At 53.7% G+C, this 15,635-nt stretch overlaps 4 protein-coding genes across 4 annotated transcripts; all 4 read right to left on the reverse strand.

Annotated features, from left to right (window-relative positions):
• Positions 1–550: 550 nt before the first annotated feature.
• ssh4 lies at positions 551–3,227 on the reverse strand (the record flags this gene model as incomplete). Its single annotated transcript, XM_062876096.1, has 3 exons — positions 1,949–3,227; positions 1,572–1,877; positions 551–1,512 (listed from the first exon to the last, which is right to left on the reverse strand). The coding sequence occupies exons 1-3, from the start codon at positions 2,247–2,249 to the stop codon at positions 551–553; spliced, it is 1,569 nt and encodes a 522-aa protein (XP_062734657.1). The 5' UTR covers positions 2,250–3,227.
• An 889-nt stretch (positions 3,228–4,116) lies between these two features.
• On the reverse strand, positions 4,117–5,550 carry QC761_203660 (uncharacterized protein; the record flags this gene model as incomplete). The annotated part of the gene is made up of 1 exon (XM_062876097.1): positions 4,117–5,550. The coding sequence occupies one exon, from the start codon at positions 5,548–5,550 to the stop codon at positions 4,117–4,119; it is 1,434 nt and encodes a 477-aa protein (XP_062734658.1).
• Positions 5,551–7,397: 1,847 nt separating this feature from the next.
• Positions 7,398–9,391, reverse strand: QC761_203670 (uncharacterized protein; the record flags this gene model as incomplete). The annotated part of the gene is made up of 2 exons (XM_062876098.1): positions 7,398–8,056; positions 8,135–9,391. The coding sequence occupies 2 exons, from the start codon at positions 9,389–9,391 to the stop codon at positions 7,550–7,552; spliced, it is 1,764 nt and encodes a 587-aa protein (XP_062734659.1). The 3' UTR covers positions 7,398–7,549.
• A 3,612-nt stretch (positions 9,392–13,003) lies between these two features.
• On the reverse strand, positions 13,004–13,888 carry QC761_203680 (uncharacterized protein; the record flags this gene model as incomplete). The annotated part of the gene is made up of 1 exon (XM_062876099.1): positions 13,004–13,888. The coding sequence occupies one exon, from the start codon at positions 13,886–13,888 to the stop codon at positions 13,004–13,006; it is 885 nt and encodes a 294-aa protein (XP_062734660.1).
• Between the last annotated feature and the right edge of the window lie 1,747 nt (positions 13,889–15,635).

Here is a 15,635-nt window from a genome sequence, read left to right on the forward strand (position 1 = left end):
CAAGAGTCAATTCACCAGATGACAATGAAAACTTCTAACCCCTCACCAACAGACAGAGAGCGCAAAAAAACAAAAACACTGTATGCCTTTTGCCCGTTTGTTTACCCTTCCCCTATGCGCCATATCTCGAATAACTCGGATGCAGAAAACCCTCATCCACCAAGGGAAAAACCCCAAGCCCTCCTCCCCCCCTTGCCCAAACTTTGCATATAACAACATGCTGATGCTCCGGGTATTGCCTGTAGTGAATAACGCGGTGAAAAGAAAACAAAAGAAACAAAAGGAAGCCGCCTCCGCCCACTTTCTACAAGTTGACCGTTTTGTCTTTGGGTATCTCGACTGGAATTCTTGGGAGGTTGGTGGTGCCACATAACCCCTTAAACCCGTTGTTTGTGTAGCCAAAAAGAAAAGAAAAAAGCTCTCGAATCCGCAAGGTTGATGGTATCTCGTGATGTGATGTGATGTGATGTGATGTAATGCAGTGTCACGACAACAAAAGGCAGCCTCGTCTGTGCGCCCTTTCCCACTCCCATCTCCCAAACCTTACTATTTACCTCCCGGTCCTTCCTGATCTCGCCGATCTCGACGACATGGCGCTGCCGCTTCTGTCACGCCCAGCTCCTTGCAAGATGGCATCCTGATAGCTTGGAATGGGAGGACTTGGTGACGAGCGCTGTTGAATGGGCCGACCCTGAGCATTGCTAGTGCTCCTCGCTCGAACAGTAGCCAGGGAACCATTACGGCTCCTGCTGATGTTGATCAATGGCCGGTTCTCATCGTCACTGTCATCGCGCTCGGCATCCGAGTGTTCCGGGCTCGTGTACTCCGGTGGGGGCGGATGGTTGGGGTCGTGAACACCAAGGCCTGCATTTTGCGCCCCCTCCTCGTTGTGTATTTCAGCTGCCGCGGCGCTGCTAGGCTCTCCGGCGTCTTCTGTAGGAACCAAATGGGAAAGGGAGATATCGGTTGGGCTGCGCTGGGGCCCTGGGCTGGTGGGTGGGAGAACTCTGAAGTTACCAGATCTCGAACGAGTATGACCGGGATCCAAACCGGGTCCGCCTTGCCTAGGGTAAAGCTGCACAGACTGACTTCCGCCATGACCACGAGTGTATGACCCTGTGTATCCGTCCTTCCGTCCCGTTTCGAGAAGAATGCTGCCTTGCTCAGAGCCGTATGGCGGAGGTGGTGCCAGTGAGCCCGTCATGGGGGCCAGACCCCACTTCTTCACGTTGGCCTCGATGAAAACAAATCCGGCCTGGCCAAAGTTGACGTGCACGATGCATGGGCCATTCGCTCCGACCGAGGGAAAGAAGTTTTGCGTCTTCATGCCGTGGGCGGCTTCTTCCAGCTTCTTCCCGTTTCGTGTGAAGAATATAGCGCCGGTCCGAGGTCGGTACCCAACGCCAATAACGTCACCTTGAACGATTTGGGGGCCGTAGTGGTTGCCCTTGAACGGTTGGTTGTAGCGGCGAGAACCATTGGAAAGATAGGCAACAGAGTGTTTGTGGAAGCCTAGCAGATCAGTTAGCGAGATCTGAACGCAAACGTCAAGAGAGAGGTCTCTATCCTACCTGGTAACCGGAACAGCGGATAGGGTTTCGTGCACATGCCGATGCTGACCAGAGTATTGTCTGGCTTCTCGTAGATCTTGGCTTCCCAGTAGTAGACTTCGTTCTGTTTTGGTACCGGCAGATTGCTCATGACGGTGCATTCCGAATCGAAGAACTCAATCTCCGTACGGGCTTCAACAAAGCAGTTGGCAATCTCCAGCTCCGGCTCAAACTCCCAAGCAGAAACACCCTTCTCCTGAATAGCCAGATACTGCGATAGCGAGATGTCCGTCTGCACAGACTCGGGGGGGTTGGCAGCAATGAAGGCTAGAATAATCAATGTCAGCGTTCGGATCCGGCCTTGCTGGATAGAAAATACGTTAGGGCCGGGCACGTACCCTTTGCTCTCAAATATTCCGTCCTCTGCATGTCATCCATCGTCTCCAATGCCTCGGTCTCCTCCCGTGCAAACGCCTGCTCGTCATCGTACTCGCCGGGACGACCGATCCGGTCGAGGAAGATGCGGCCCGAGGATGTGTACTTGAAATAGTAGATGATGAGAAACACGCAGAGTATCACGATGGCCGACCCGAACGACGACAGCAGGCCGATGATGATGCCATTCGGGGCCGGGTTTGGATTCGAGGGGTAGTGATCGTAACGATCCATTGTGTGGAAAGAGTGGCGGTTGTTGGTCATGTTGGATATCACCTCTCACGCACTGCGAACAACCGATTGCCGGCAATCACGGCTGGACCACATGCACCCGCAACACCCTTTCAGATAAGGCCAAGTCTTGCTCTCCTTGATGTCCACAGTTGTCCTGTTCTGTTCTGTTTCTGTCCCTAATCGTTCCGCTCAATCCCGGCGGGCGAGCAACCTGTAGCGAACTACCCAAGAACCAGGCGTCGGCAAATGAAAGAGAGACGGGCGGGCCGTTCGAGTGATGATGTCGCAGCGCAGCGGTCGATGGCTTTTCGCGGTGGACGCGGGGTTCGTTGGAAAAAGCAGTAGACTTTTTTGCCCAGCTGCACAAGGCGATGGATGGATGGATGGATGAATGAATCAATGGATGGATAGTTCAGGAACGTTTGGGGTGTCACGTTGACTTTGGCGCAGGACGAACGCCGAGATGACGAATGACGAAAGCAGGCCGATAAGCAACGGGGAAGTGGAATCGAGGCACTGCCCACTCGTCGTCGAGGTTGCGCAAGGGGGGTATACGGCAAAAGACAAACGCAAGAAACGAAAAAAAAAAAAAGAACAAAAAGAAGAAAAGAGAAAGACGAGAGCAAGTTCGTCTGCGTATGTTGAGACTGGAGAAAGGACCAGTTCAGATCAGTTGACCCAAGACCTGAGGAGGAGTGGTGGGAGAAAGATGGAGTTTGTGAATGATGATGGATGGATTGGATGGGGCTGGCCCGGAACAGGTCACCACACCAAAAGGCTGGGTTTGCCTGCTACGGTCTCTGGCGCCAAGAGGGACGTGGGTGTTGGCGCACTATCAGGCAGCCGCCTTTCCCCCCTCGGCCAGCTGATTAGGCACTATCAGGTGGCGGGGAACTCGGCAAGCATTGGAGGGTGGTGACGCTGAGGGGTTACCTAGGGGGTCTGTCCCCTCTTTTCGCTGATTTGTCTTGCAGTGGTTTTGCAGTTGGGTATCTAAATCCAAACCACAAGGTCTCTGCAGTATCTGTCTTTTGAAGGAGAAATGGAGTCGTCGAACGAATGCATAAACTCAGCAGACCCTGCGCCGCCCCAAGTCTCTGAAACCCGAGACAGCGCCTGAATGCGGCGGGTGCGCGTTGGCGAGGGACCATCTGCCCTGGCCGAGTTTCAAAGCCGCTGCCGCCCTGTGCTCGGTGCCGTGCTCACTGATGATGTAAACTACAACCACCCACCTGTTTCGCCAGCGCGCAATTCGGACCATCCTCTTGGGCCGGCCGTTGTTGGTAGTCTGATGGATAGCCAGGAAGCCACGTGGAGGTTGCAGGCTGCGACAGATGGCTGCATCGAAATAGAACGGCCAATCTACAAGAGCCACCGCAAACATTGAGACTTTGTGATGCTCACGCCCGCTCTGTGTCCTGCCGCCTTCGAGTCCTAAGGGGAATTGGACACTGAACAAAAGGACTGGAATGGAATCCCCATGGAACACCCAACCGAGACAATTGTTCTGGAAGCCCAAAAAGACGGTCCGCTCTCAGACAGCCGGGTCCCTGGAATGCCGGAAACGAACGTCTCTCGGGCCTCATGGATCGGACAACCTCCGAACCGGCCATCGATCGACACAGGGATGAATCTCATCTTACGATAACGTCTGAGGCCAGGGCCAAAGTCTATGTAATGACATTTATTGATCTGATCCGTCATGATAAATCTACATAATCCCAACATGAATGACAGGCTGGCTTCGCAAGTAGGTAAAACAGACCGCCACCGGTGAGATAAACAAAATAAACAAACGCCTGCTCTCATAGTCGGTCCCATCCTGTTCCAAACATCATCCAACATCATCTCGTCTTTCCATCCGTGGGTCCCAAATCCATCCCTTCCTGAATAACTCTTAATCAACGCTGCTGGTATCATCCCGTCTAGTCCTCTCTCTCTCCCTTCTGGCTCCGGCACCACCGCGTCTCTTCCTCTTGTCCTCGGCATACGCAAAGTCGCTCACGGAAGAGGCAATGGGGATGTGATGAGAGTGCGTGTAGACCTTGGTGCCCGAGTCGTCAGTGCTGGCAGTAGCGGCGCTGACCTCACTCTGAGCCCATCCACCCGGCATGCTGCTCGAAACCTCACTCGGTGGAGGTCTAGGTCTGGACTTGGACCTAGCCCTCGTGTAATCAGAGTAGGTGTTCGCCGAAGTGCCCTCACTCGCAATCTCATTCCCCTCATCAATCCTCCTCAGCGCAACCGCCTCCTCCGCTCCGGCAGTAAAGCTGAAATCTCTCTTAATCCTCCTCGACTCCCTCGGCTGCAGCGCCTTCTCCTGCGCAGCCGCCCGTCTCCCCTCCTCCCTCAACTTCCTCGCCTCTGCCCTGATCTTCTCATTCTCCCTCACAGCATTCTTGTCGGCAGTGCTGTAAACCTTTCTGATACCCCTCTCCTTCTTCTCCTCCTTCTTCGGCGTCCTCTGCTGTCCAGCCATCAAGCCTTCAGTAACCTCGCTGCCCCCATCGGCTGTGCTCTCCGCCATACCTCTCCCACTCGGGCTCACCTCCGACCAAGAAGGATTCGTGCTCCCATCCCACTCACTCCCATCCGCCTCCCGATTAATCCCCCCCACCCTCGCCGCCTTCTCATGTCTATACATCCTCAGCTGCTCCTCAGCCAACCTCTCCGCCTCCTCATCCACCACCTCCCCATCCGTCCCAACCTTCCTCCTCGACTTCCTCTCCTTCTCCCGCCTCTTATCCTCCCTCTTCCTCTCCTTCTCCCTCTCCTTCTGCTCCCTCTTCATCCTTCTCTTCTCCCTCCCCGAGAAATCCGACACCCCCCCGGTAATGCCCGTGATGCCCGTCGTGGCCGAAACAACAGTAGTCAAATCATCATCCCTTCCCCCGCCATCCCTCGTCACCCCCGTAACGACAGTCCTATCATCCACATCCTTGTACACACTCCCGCCGCCCAAAACAGTCGACGCAGTCACATCGCTGTAAACCGTACCGTTAGGCCCGATTTTAGGACGCCGAAGAACGGTAGACTTGTAATCCTCCCAATCCCCCTCCTTGAAGTAAAACCCCCCGTTCTTGGCCCAGAAGAAGAACCAAATCCCGACGATGACGAACCCGGCGCCTAGAAGACCGAACACGGCGAAGATGGCGTTGTTGTTGACCTCGTTGGGGTGGATCACGCCGGGGTGGGTGACCTTGACGGTGGGGTCGTCTTTGGTGTCGTCGCCGTCGCGGGCGAGGAGGATGGTGTGGGCGGCTAGGGGGCCGAGGGATTGGATGTCGGAGGGGAGGTGACGGCGGAGGAGGGTGAGGATTGTTGGTGCCATGGTGTCTATTGACTGGAACGTGATGATGATGTCAAGCCTGATGGCTGACCGGCTAAAGGTTGTGTGTGGTCAAGTCTCGGATGAGGTTGGGTTGGGGTTGTGAAGGCGAAAAGTCGCTGGTATGTTTTGTCGACAACAACCTCCCCCACTCAAAAATCCACGATCATCCAAAAAAAAAAAAAAACAAAAAAAAAACAGTCGATGAATTAGCAGATTCCGTGGGATGTGTGTGCAACTGCAAATGCAGGAGAGAGAAAGGTGCAGCGAAAAGTGGGTGTTGTTGGTTTAATCGCACACTTGCGCACCCCGGTTAACCCAGAAACGGAGGAGGTTGGGGTTGCAGCTTTCCTTCCTTGCTTCCCAGCCACCCAGCCTTCCAACTCCACTGAAAATCAATCCAAGCCTCTTCCTTGCAGAACACACAATCAAGTTTCAGCCTTATTTCTTCGTCATCATCATCAAAATCACCAGGGAAACCACCCTTCCTTTCTTCAACTTTTATGCAATCTGCATATCTGCCATGCCGCCCTGTCAACAACCTGTGTTTGAACTAAAGTAAACAATCCTCACCCAGCAACCACCCACCCAACCTCACCCCTCCAACCTCACCTCCTCCAACCCTCCAACCAATCCCCCCCCGCATCCTCGCCAAGCCCCATCTTCCTTGACACTCGGTCACAACCCACTCAGCTGGTTCCTCCCACCCCACACAGTGTCCGCCTTTTCCCACCGTCCCTCTCACTGTCCTCCCCCCTCAACACCAACCACCAATCTCCAAGCTGATATCAACCCGCATGTTATAGGTCAATAACCTCCTCATGCCGTGTCTCTGTCCCTTCTCCCGAACACTCCCGGCCTGCTGCAAGAAAGAAATTAATTGGCCATGTTTAATTTGGGGGCTCATGCCTCTATCCCGCCCCCCCAGTGAACGACGTCTGACAGTTGTCCTGACTACCCGACCTTCTCATCCGCATAGCAACGCAACCTATTTGGGATTTTCACACTCCGTTTCGTCCTACTGGTACCTAACTGGCAGTACGGATAATAGTATGATGATCCACAATCATCCCCTCTTTATAATCAGGCACAGCTAAACGTGTTCGGCCTCAAGAGGGGTAAACCAAACTCTCATTGGCAACACGTGTACAACGCCAGGTCCAAGAGTGGCAGAGAGGCAGTGTCGATCTGCAGATTTTACAACAAGGTAGCGGCGAATCTAATTTCTTCCAAAAATCATGAGATCAGCATCCCAATTGCACAGCATGGATACCCCTCATCATTCAATTCTCTCTTTCATTGTTAACTCTCCAAAAACAAAGGTTAATGATATCAATCTGGCTTGAAACGGCTTGCTCAAGGAAAATAATAATGAGATGGAAACTTCAGAATTAACCCCGGTAGAGAAAACAAAGCAAACACCCTATACAGTTTCTTCCCAAAAAGCAAAAAGAAAGCCTCCCGATATTAAACCTTAACCCTGTGCCCCTTTCCAAGTTTCCAAGTTTCATACCCCCTCCCCTTGATCAAAAGGGAGCATGAAACCACATCATAGTACATGACAATATCTTTGAGCCAACAACGCAAAGACTCAACTTCTAGAGTCACCACCCTGCCGCAAGCCGCCATGGTATTTTAGTAGCACAGGATTAAACATGGACATAAAAAGTCCCCAAGAAGAAAACAGAATGGTGTAAAGAAAGGTTTCCCATCATGAATTTCTCTGCAAACTTGTCCACCAAAAGGAACGAGGGGGTATAAAGCCCGCGCCCAAACAGTTAACCCAACTGAGAAGAGTATCCAAAAAAGAAATAAATAAGTAAAAAAGCAAAAACGCTCGCTCATATTTCGCCCCAGTGAAACAAGAGTTATGCACACATAAACAGAAACATCATCGTCGTCGTCATCATCCTTTTGTTGGGGTTCATCATCATCATCTTGGATCGTCTCGGGGTCGCCATTTGGTTGGCCGTTGGCCGCTCCAGGCGTTCCAACAGGCCGTTTACCGACCAAAGTAGTGGTCGTCAGGTCGGGAGGAGGAGTACGAGGTAGGGTATTGGGGATAGGGTGGGATGGAGGGGGCGTAGTCGTCAGCACCGACGTACTCATATTCGGGGCTGGCAGCATCGGGGTAGGCGGGATAAGCCGGGGCACGAGGAATGGACCTGGCGCGGGAGGCTCCGCGGGTGCGTGGCCGGACAGGGAAATCGACTCGGGTTCGGCGGTCATCGAGGTCAACCCGGGTGTGGCGGTCATCGTGGTCGCCATAGCTCGCGTCGCTACCACCGCCTCGGTAGCCTAGCGTAGCACCGTTCTTAGTGATGTTGATCTCGGCGCCATCATGGCATTCCATTTCGGCACCGCCAATTTTGAGCGTCGTATTACCCTTTACCCTGATGGTGAAGTCTTCGTCGTGAGCACTAGTGTGCGTGGTCCTCGTCGTGTATGACTGTCGGTAATCGCTCTCGTCGCGGCTGCCTGAGCTTCTGCTGCTTCCTCCGTTTCGGGCCTTTGCGAGAGTTTCAGCGGTTAGCGGGAGCGGGGACCCGCCCATGAGTTCTTCCTGATAACGGGTGGCTGAACGAACTTGATCCTCGTATGCGCTGCTGGAAGCCGCCGATTCGCCAAAGTATGAGCTCCGTCGCAAATGTTTCCCGTAAGGCTCCACTGGCATTGGGTTGTAGTCGTAGTCGCCGTACGCCTCGTCCGCCAGTCCGCTGCTCATTCTAGGTGGCTTGGGACGGAAGGCTAGGTTGGTGCTGTGGCCGGCGTTGTTGTAATCGGCAGGGCCCATGGGGGAGAGGTTAAAGAGGTCATCCTCGGTTCGTTCAATATCATCATAGAGGGTTCGCCGCGAGATTGGCGTAGAGGGCGCAGGGGGTTGGAACCCACTGCTTGGGAGCGGCCTGGCAGACTGGGGTCTGCGAGGAGGTGGCGGCATCATGCGCTTATCGTCCGTCTCAACCTTGGACATCCTCCTGTTGGTGGATGGACGCCGAGCTAATTGTTTGCTGGGAGGCGCCTGTGGCTCTTCCCACTCGTTACCATATTCAATGGCAGGTGGCTGCTGAGGGCGATAGCCCATCGCTGACTGTGGCCGGGTGTAGCTGCCGAAGCGAGACTCAAGTGGCCGCGAAAAGTACTCTGGTCCTGGTCCGTTCATGACCACAGGAGATGACCCTGGTTGAGGATAAGGAATCTGCATGGGCGCTGACATGGGTGCCGGTGGTGGGGGGGGGCCGGGAGGGGGAGGACCGCTCCATTGAGGTGGGTTCGGAAGAGGTGGTGGCGCAAAGCCTGAGTTCATCTGCGGGCCTGGCGTCTGGCTGTAATATCTGTTCTGGTGGGTTAAAGGTGGTCTCGAAGGTGAGCTGCCATAATAGGCACTGGTCGGTCTCGTGGTCTTGGAGCGGGGACGAGTAGCAGCAGGCGCCGGGGCAGGTGCTGGCTCATTGACGCCGAAATATTGCGCGTCGTGTGCGTCTACAGACTTGCGTGAGTAACGGGCGTCGGGCGGCGCCGTCCTCGTGGGCTTCAGAGCAGGTCTTGAAGTCATGAGTGCTTTTTTGCTGGCCGAAGCAGACTTATCCCTGTGAGTGCTGGGCTTCTTGGTAGAATCTCTCTCTCTTCGAGGGAGCGTCGAGTCCGAGTCGGTGTGGGCGTTGATGGGCGAGGTCTCGCTCTTCCTGCTCTTTTCTCTCCGGACACGTCCGGTATTTGCTGGCTGCTTGATGGGACTGCCTGGGGCACAAGATGTAGCGTAGCGTGCGGTGCCTTCAAAAACAGTTCCGGCGTCGTCAGCGTCCTCGACGCATGCAGCAGATGGTCGATTCCTCCCAGACATTGCCGATACGAGCCCCCGCTCGTCTGCAGGCGGGCTGACTCCAAGTCAGATGGTTGAGTTTGGTGTTGTTGCGAGAGGCAACGATGCCTCGACCAAGAGGCCGGCCAGTCTCGAGTGGATGGGATTGTGGGTTGATGTGGCAGGTTGGGCAGCGGCGGCAATTCGAGCGTTGAGGACAAGACGGTTTGTGGGGTGCGAGGGCAGCGAATACCAGGGACAAAGTGATCGACTTCGGATGGCAAGATGGTAAATTCAGCGGTGGTGGCGGAAAAGTCGCTCGCCTAGAGACAGAAAATGGGATGGGTTGTCCTAAGGAAACAAAAAAAGGTGGAGGAACGGGACAGTGACCAGTTTTATTCACTGCGGGGGGGTATGCTGTGAGTGGAGGGCGGCAAGGAAGACCGCTGTCTCGCTTGCCTGGAGCAGGCTCTGGTGTTCGCTGGGGATTGGGGGAGAGCCACTGACAACCACAGGAGGACCAGACGGGAGACGACAGGGGTGTGAGAATCCCCCAGACACCAAAAGACCAAGACCACGGTGGGACGGCACCTGAGGAGGGGCACCCCGGACAAGAATTTATCGATAACAAGTCGAGACGAGACGAGATGATGCGATACCGAGGGAGCAAACACTCTCCTCCGTTCCGTTATCGACCAGGTGACGGCTTGACACACACACACCTGTTTTGGTCGCACCAGATATCTTTTGTGTTGATGTTGGGGTTGATATGCTGGTCAATGCTGGTTGAATGCTGATCCTGATTCTGAGGCGGATCATTGTCGTGCCCTGCCCTCCACTGCCCTGCCCAGCGGCTTGGATACGTTGCCCGATGGGTCCAATGCTTTTTTTTTCTCTTTCTCCTTTTTTTGTCCTCCTGATCGTGGGGGGAAAGGCTATGGACGGCCTCACCTTGGAGCTCCAGAACTACGGATTCTGGCTTGAGCCTCCAAGACTTCAGATGCTGCGTGTATCTCGCAGCTTACAGGCAGATCGTCTGGCAGACTCGGGCAGATGCGGGACACGGAGCAACAGTGCCCGGCGCAACACAAGACTCTGCTTCTGCTGAAGAGCTATCAAACGCGATGCGATGTCGCTGGTTGGGATAGTTGGGCAAAGACGACGGGATACTTGTGCTCTGTGGCGAACCAATGAGAGCCTGCAAGTCGCTTGCACGTATGGCAACTTGGGAGCATGTGTGTGGTGGACTGCTTGTGCCAGTGTGCGTAAGGCCTCAACTGAGTGGGTTTTTTTTTCGGCGGGGACCCTTCTCAGCGGCTGCCGAGACACAATCGTGACGAAGCTGAGCACTCGTTTCGCGCCTTTAATGCCCGATACTGTTTTGGGCAGCGATTGAGAGGCACGGCCGAGTGCCGGTCTCGCAGTGATCAATCAGCGTTGAACTTCTGTCCTGGATGGACATCAAAAACAGGCTGTGCCAGGCCTAAGCGATATCTAGCCGTCTGATCATGAGCTTTTGGCAGAAATGCGATGAAGACTCGAGAATGCGTGCGAAAAAGAGGATCAACTCGGTTGAGCCGCGGACTACCGAACGATGCTCTCTTCATGCAGAGAGAGAAAAATGCGAAAGGCAACCACCGTTCATCCCTAGGCAACGGCAGGCAGGTCGCCAGCTCACACACCATTTCTGTCAACGCTTGCGCGGGTTTCGACCCTTATTGGGAGCCGTCGGGCCTGGAATGCAGAATGCTGCAGGCCCGGTGCCGCCTGACGCCTCTCATAGGGCAGGACTGCGACGAGCACCCCCAACAATCTTCTACTTCGTTCTCTGTGTCTTGGTCTTGCCGGGTCCGCATTTTTGGAGTCACCGGCCAACTTCAATTATATGTACTGCACCCGCATTTCGATATCAAATCTTCAAGACACGGACTGGCAACGTCGTGATCGGAGCACACTTGGCGTATGGCAAGATGCTTTTCAGGAACCGATACGGCCTCTGGTCTGGTGACTGGTTCCGTCAAACATTCTCTGATTGCTTACTCGTCTCGCCAGCGGACCGTCCGACGACAATTCAGCCGTTCCTTTCCACAGCCATGTCGTGGAAGCATCCAGCAGACGATCGTCTCATGCGGCATATTTTGCAAAAGAGCCGCAGTTCAATAGGTCGAACTGCTGCGGGTGAAACTGTTGCCCTCCCCATATATACCAAGGAACAGACCAGAACCGCGCTCGCATATAAAAGTGTGTTTTGATTTTGATTTCGCCTTTGCCTCATTGGTGCTTCGAGCATACAGATGAGCATCGGGTGCCCAATGATCACGTTCTTATACCCTCCTCAAAAGATGCTCGACCGAATGTTGGGGGTTGCTTCCCCACAGAAATTGGTATCGTCGACGAAACAGAGGACAGCCGCACCGGACCTTTCGGATTTGATTGGACGGCTTCTTTGTAACAATGGCTGTTCCCACCGTCGCAAATGCGCGAGAAGCGCGAGTATCTGCACATCATGCCGTATCGCCATGCTCAGGCGATCCCGTCCACTTGGGTGCCGTTGAACGGGCATCCACAGCGGATTATCAGCTGTTTCGTCAAGCTTTTCGAGAACACAGGTTCCCAGTCTCATTTCCATCTCCCTCCAGATGTGAGTCAATTTGGGCAGTGGGAGGATGGCCAAGCCAATCCAAAGACGGACTGGTCCGGATACTCCGCATCCAATGCATTGAAAGCAGGATGCATGCAGGGGGGTCCTACAGAAAGTCATTGACCTCTTGGGCAACGCTGGCGCCATTTCCTCAGATAGACTCCATGAAGCCTGCACGCAACTCTCTGACGCAAGCGTTCGAGACGATCCCGTGACACACCGGCCAATGCAGCTTCTAGGTATGTGACGTGAGAGCTCATGAACCATCCCAGATGTAAAAGAAAGCCAGCGTCTTCCTCTGGGCTTGGATGGCCCTCCGAAAAGCACGCTGCCGAGCACAACCGGAAGTCGGGTCCGTTTGGGAACCGAAAGATAGCAGCCTGACCGCAGCTCCTCCGGAATCCTGTCCATGCCGCCGTTTGTTGAGGGCTCAAGATCGACCGATTGCCGCATGCCCCATCTTTGCTGAATCTTCACAGTCCGAGGGCGAGAACTTTTCATGCATTGTCCGGAGGGGCACCTTTTGTGAATCCTTAGACAATCACCATCATCGTGCATTGAAAATCGATGGCAACCCGGACCTCTGCGGCGAGTTGATTCATTCGACTCCTCACCGCCTTTTGGTTCTGGTCTCCCTCTCTCCCGGCACTATATCCTGCATCAAAGTATCGACGCCACCGTTCCATCGCTGTGCGCACTCCCATCAGCCGAACCTTTTGAGCCGGCACCTAATGACATGAAGAGTGAGGGGATGGCTGATCCTAGGGAGGCTTAGATCGATCAGTGATGGCAAGCACTTGTCCTTCCAACCACGAAGCTGAGACATCCGGGTATACTCAGCGAGTGCCGTCGGCAATGTAGGTCCTCTCTCTGTCTCACATGGCCGAGTCGCTCGTGTCCTTGGCCGGCTGTCTGAAGCAAAGACGGGCCGTCACGTCACTCGGCTCGATCCCGATGCAAATCCAGCGTGGGGTGCAGGCGACATACAGCTCTGGGTCGCAGGCGCATGACTCTCAGGTCGATATCAACTCCATGTCGGCCACCACAGCTCTATGATCCGAGAGGTAGACCATGTCATCGAAGCGATTTGGTAGAATCCCAAAGTTGCGACTAGTAAACTGTTGCGATTCCCGAACAAAAAGAAAGTCAATCCTCTTGGGCGTCTCTTCTGGCTCTCCGAAAGAGGTGTAAGTGATATCCTGGTTGCCGTACCGATCATCTTGTTGCACAAGTTGAGAGATATCCGTCATGCCGGAATCAGGGGCGGCCAACACCTTGTAGGCTCCATCACTTGGTGTGCTGTTGAAATCGCCGCCGAGAAAAGCTGGTACTTGTGTCCCTCGACTGGCCGAGGCCGTCCATGTTCGAGATATCTCCAGTAGCAGCTTGGCGCTTTCTTCCCGAGCTACTTTTCCGCGATGGTCGAAATGAGTACTCATGACTACCACATGAGCTCCAGCATCCTTGTGCCGGAATAATCCCACGGTAACAACTCGTTCCAAGGCAGCATCCCAACCTTTGGACGGGAGATCAGGTGTCTTGGAAAGCCAATAAGTCTTTTGGCGTTCGCATTCCCAATGATCCACTCGGAAAAAGATGGGAGAGAATTCGCCAGCCTGTTTACCATCCTCCCGGCCTTGGCCGATATGACGCCAGGCATTCCCCAGCCTGTCCTGGATATCCGTGAGCTGAGAATAAAGAACTTCCTGGAGACATATGAAGGGCGAGTCTTGACCCGAGGTGATGAACTTCAACTGTGAGCAGAGCTTTGGACAGCGAATAGACCATGGCTCCTCACCCGGAACGGGGGTCTTGGTGGCATATCGAACATTGAAAGTAATGAGACGAATCGGAAGGGGGCCGCGTGTGGCGATGCCGGTTGAATTGGTGGTGCCCATCACCACTGCCTAGAGCAAATTCCTGGAACTGATGCAAGCGGTCCTGAATGAGTGAGTGGTTGCCTAGAAGGAACGGGCTCTTCACTGAAGAGGCGTAAAAGCGATAATACGATAGTGAATAAAAGAGATGAATGAAGATTGAGTGAAATTGAAGCCGAATCGATAGCCGTCTGGAAGCTGAAGGCTACGTTGTCAGAGCGTGTTCACAGTTGAACTTTGAGAAAGAAACGCGTCGTGGAAAAGAGACAAGGCCAACAGTGACAGGCAGCTGTCGCGTCAAGCTTTGTACTACGTCATTCTAGATAAGCTCTTATTATGTAAGCAAGAACCCCGCAACCATCTGACCTCAAGTCCTCGACCGCCGATGACCTTTTGGTCACAGGCCACCAAATTCAGAAACCACGGCATTTATTTGCACGACCATTTTGAGCTGATTACGTGCTTCGATCGTGTTACTTTGGGTTCTACGTCCCGTATTTCCAACAGGCCGAGATCTCCAAGTGGAAAAGTGCGGGAAACTGCAGTGTAATGCAAAGTGCAGAAGTTCTTGCAGCGTTCCTGCTTCGAGGCTGACCTCCCACGAGCTGTGACTCGTCAGCATTTGCCCGTCGTCTCGATCTTTTTTCTTCGATCGATTCATGGGAAAAGAACCTTGATGATTTGCTCCGATCATCTGCCCCCCAAAGGGTCTTGGCAGAGATCCTGCAGGTACGTTCTGCCTCACCTTCATCGCTCCCCTCATCTTGTGTGAGACGATCAGAAGCCTGTATATTCTCTTCCAAATACTCCATACTGTCATCCTGACGGGATTTAAAAATCACCGGTGTTCTCGGCATCTTTCTGATATCTCCGGGAGGGTGTGCTCGTTGGACAATCAGATATCGAATCCCACTACTAACCTGGTCGGTGTCTCAGCTCAGCCAGCTGAGTTGTATGTCACAAGCTAATCTATGACAACCTTCACGAAAGTAATTCCCCGCCTGTTCGTAATCTACTTTGGCATTTCCAAGGCCCAAATCCCATACCTGCCGGTTTCGAGTCACCATTCACGCCATTCTCGAAATGTTCCAAGTTTAATCAACCCACATGGTGATCCCCGTGATGGTCCGCATAGTCTTGGTGTCTCTGAACCTCTCACCAAAATCGGCAATCTTCTTCAGACTAGCCATGGTTAATTCACCCTAGGCCGCGAAAGGCGCAGCCACACCTTGGAGCGAATGGGCGAATGACCCCACTCACACACGGCCATCGGCCGAGTTCGAAGTTGGTGTGTATGGCATCCTGTGGGTGGCCGTCAAGAAAACAGACAGGTCACTTTTCACTCCACAAGGCAGCATCTAAGCGGTAATCATCACTAGGGAACTTTGACCGGTGACTCTGCGTATACCCGACCATCCATGGCTTTTTTTTTGGTTATTATGTCTCTCATGGAAGATGGTGGGCATATAAGGAACACCAGCCGCGGTCATTTGGACTTTTGGGATAGTATATATCAACTGCGGCGTTGCCGCATTTTGGGGACCCATCCACTCATCTCTCTCTTGTTTCGTTCACTCTTTGTTGATCGAGTTCCACGGCAGTTGGGGACAGACACACAGAACGTCTGTGTGCGGCCTCTCTCGTTTCGGGAAGTCTATTATTTGATAGGACATTGACTCGTGTCTTTCTAAGCCAGTCGACACACAAGGGCGGCTCGACGGCAAAAACGAAGAATCTCATGCTTTGATCGGGTCAGACGAATACGCGG

The sequence above is a fragment of the Podospora bellae-mahoneyi genome, chromosome 2 (genome assembly GCF_035222275.1).
Source record: "Podospora bellae-mahoneyi strain CBS 112042 chromosome 2, whole genome shotgun sequence".
Classification (NCBI taxonomy): Eukaryota; Fungi; Ascomycota; class Sordariomycetes; order Sordariales; family Podosporaceae; genus Podospora; species Podospora bellae-mahoneyi.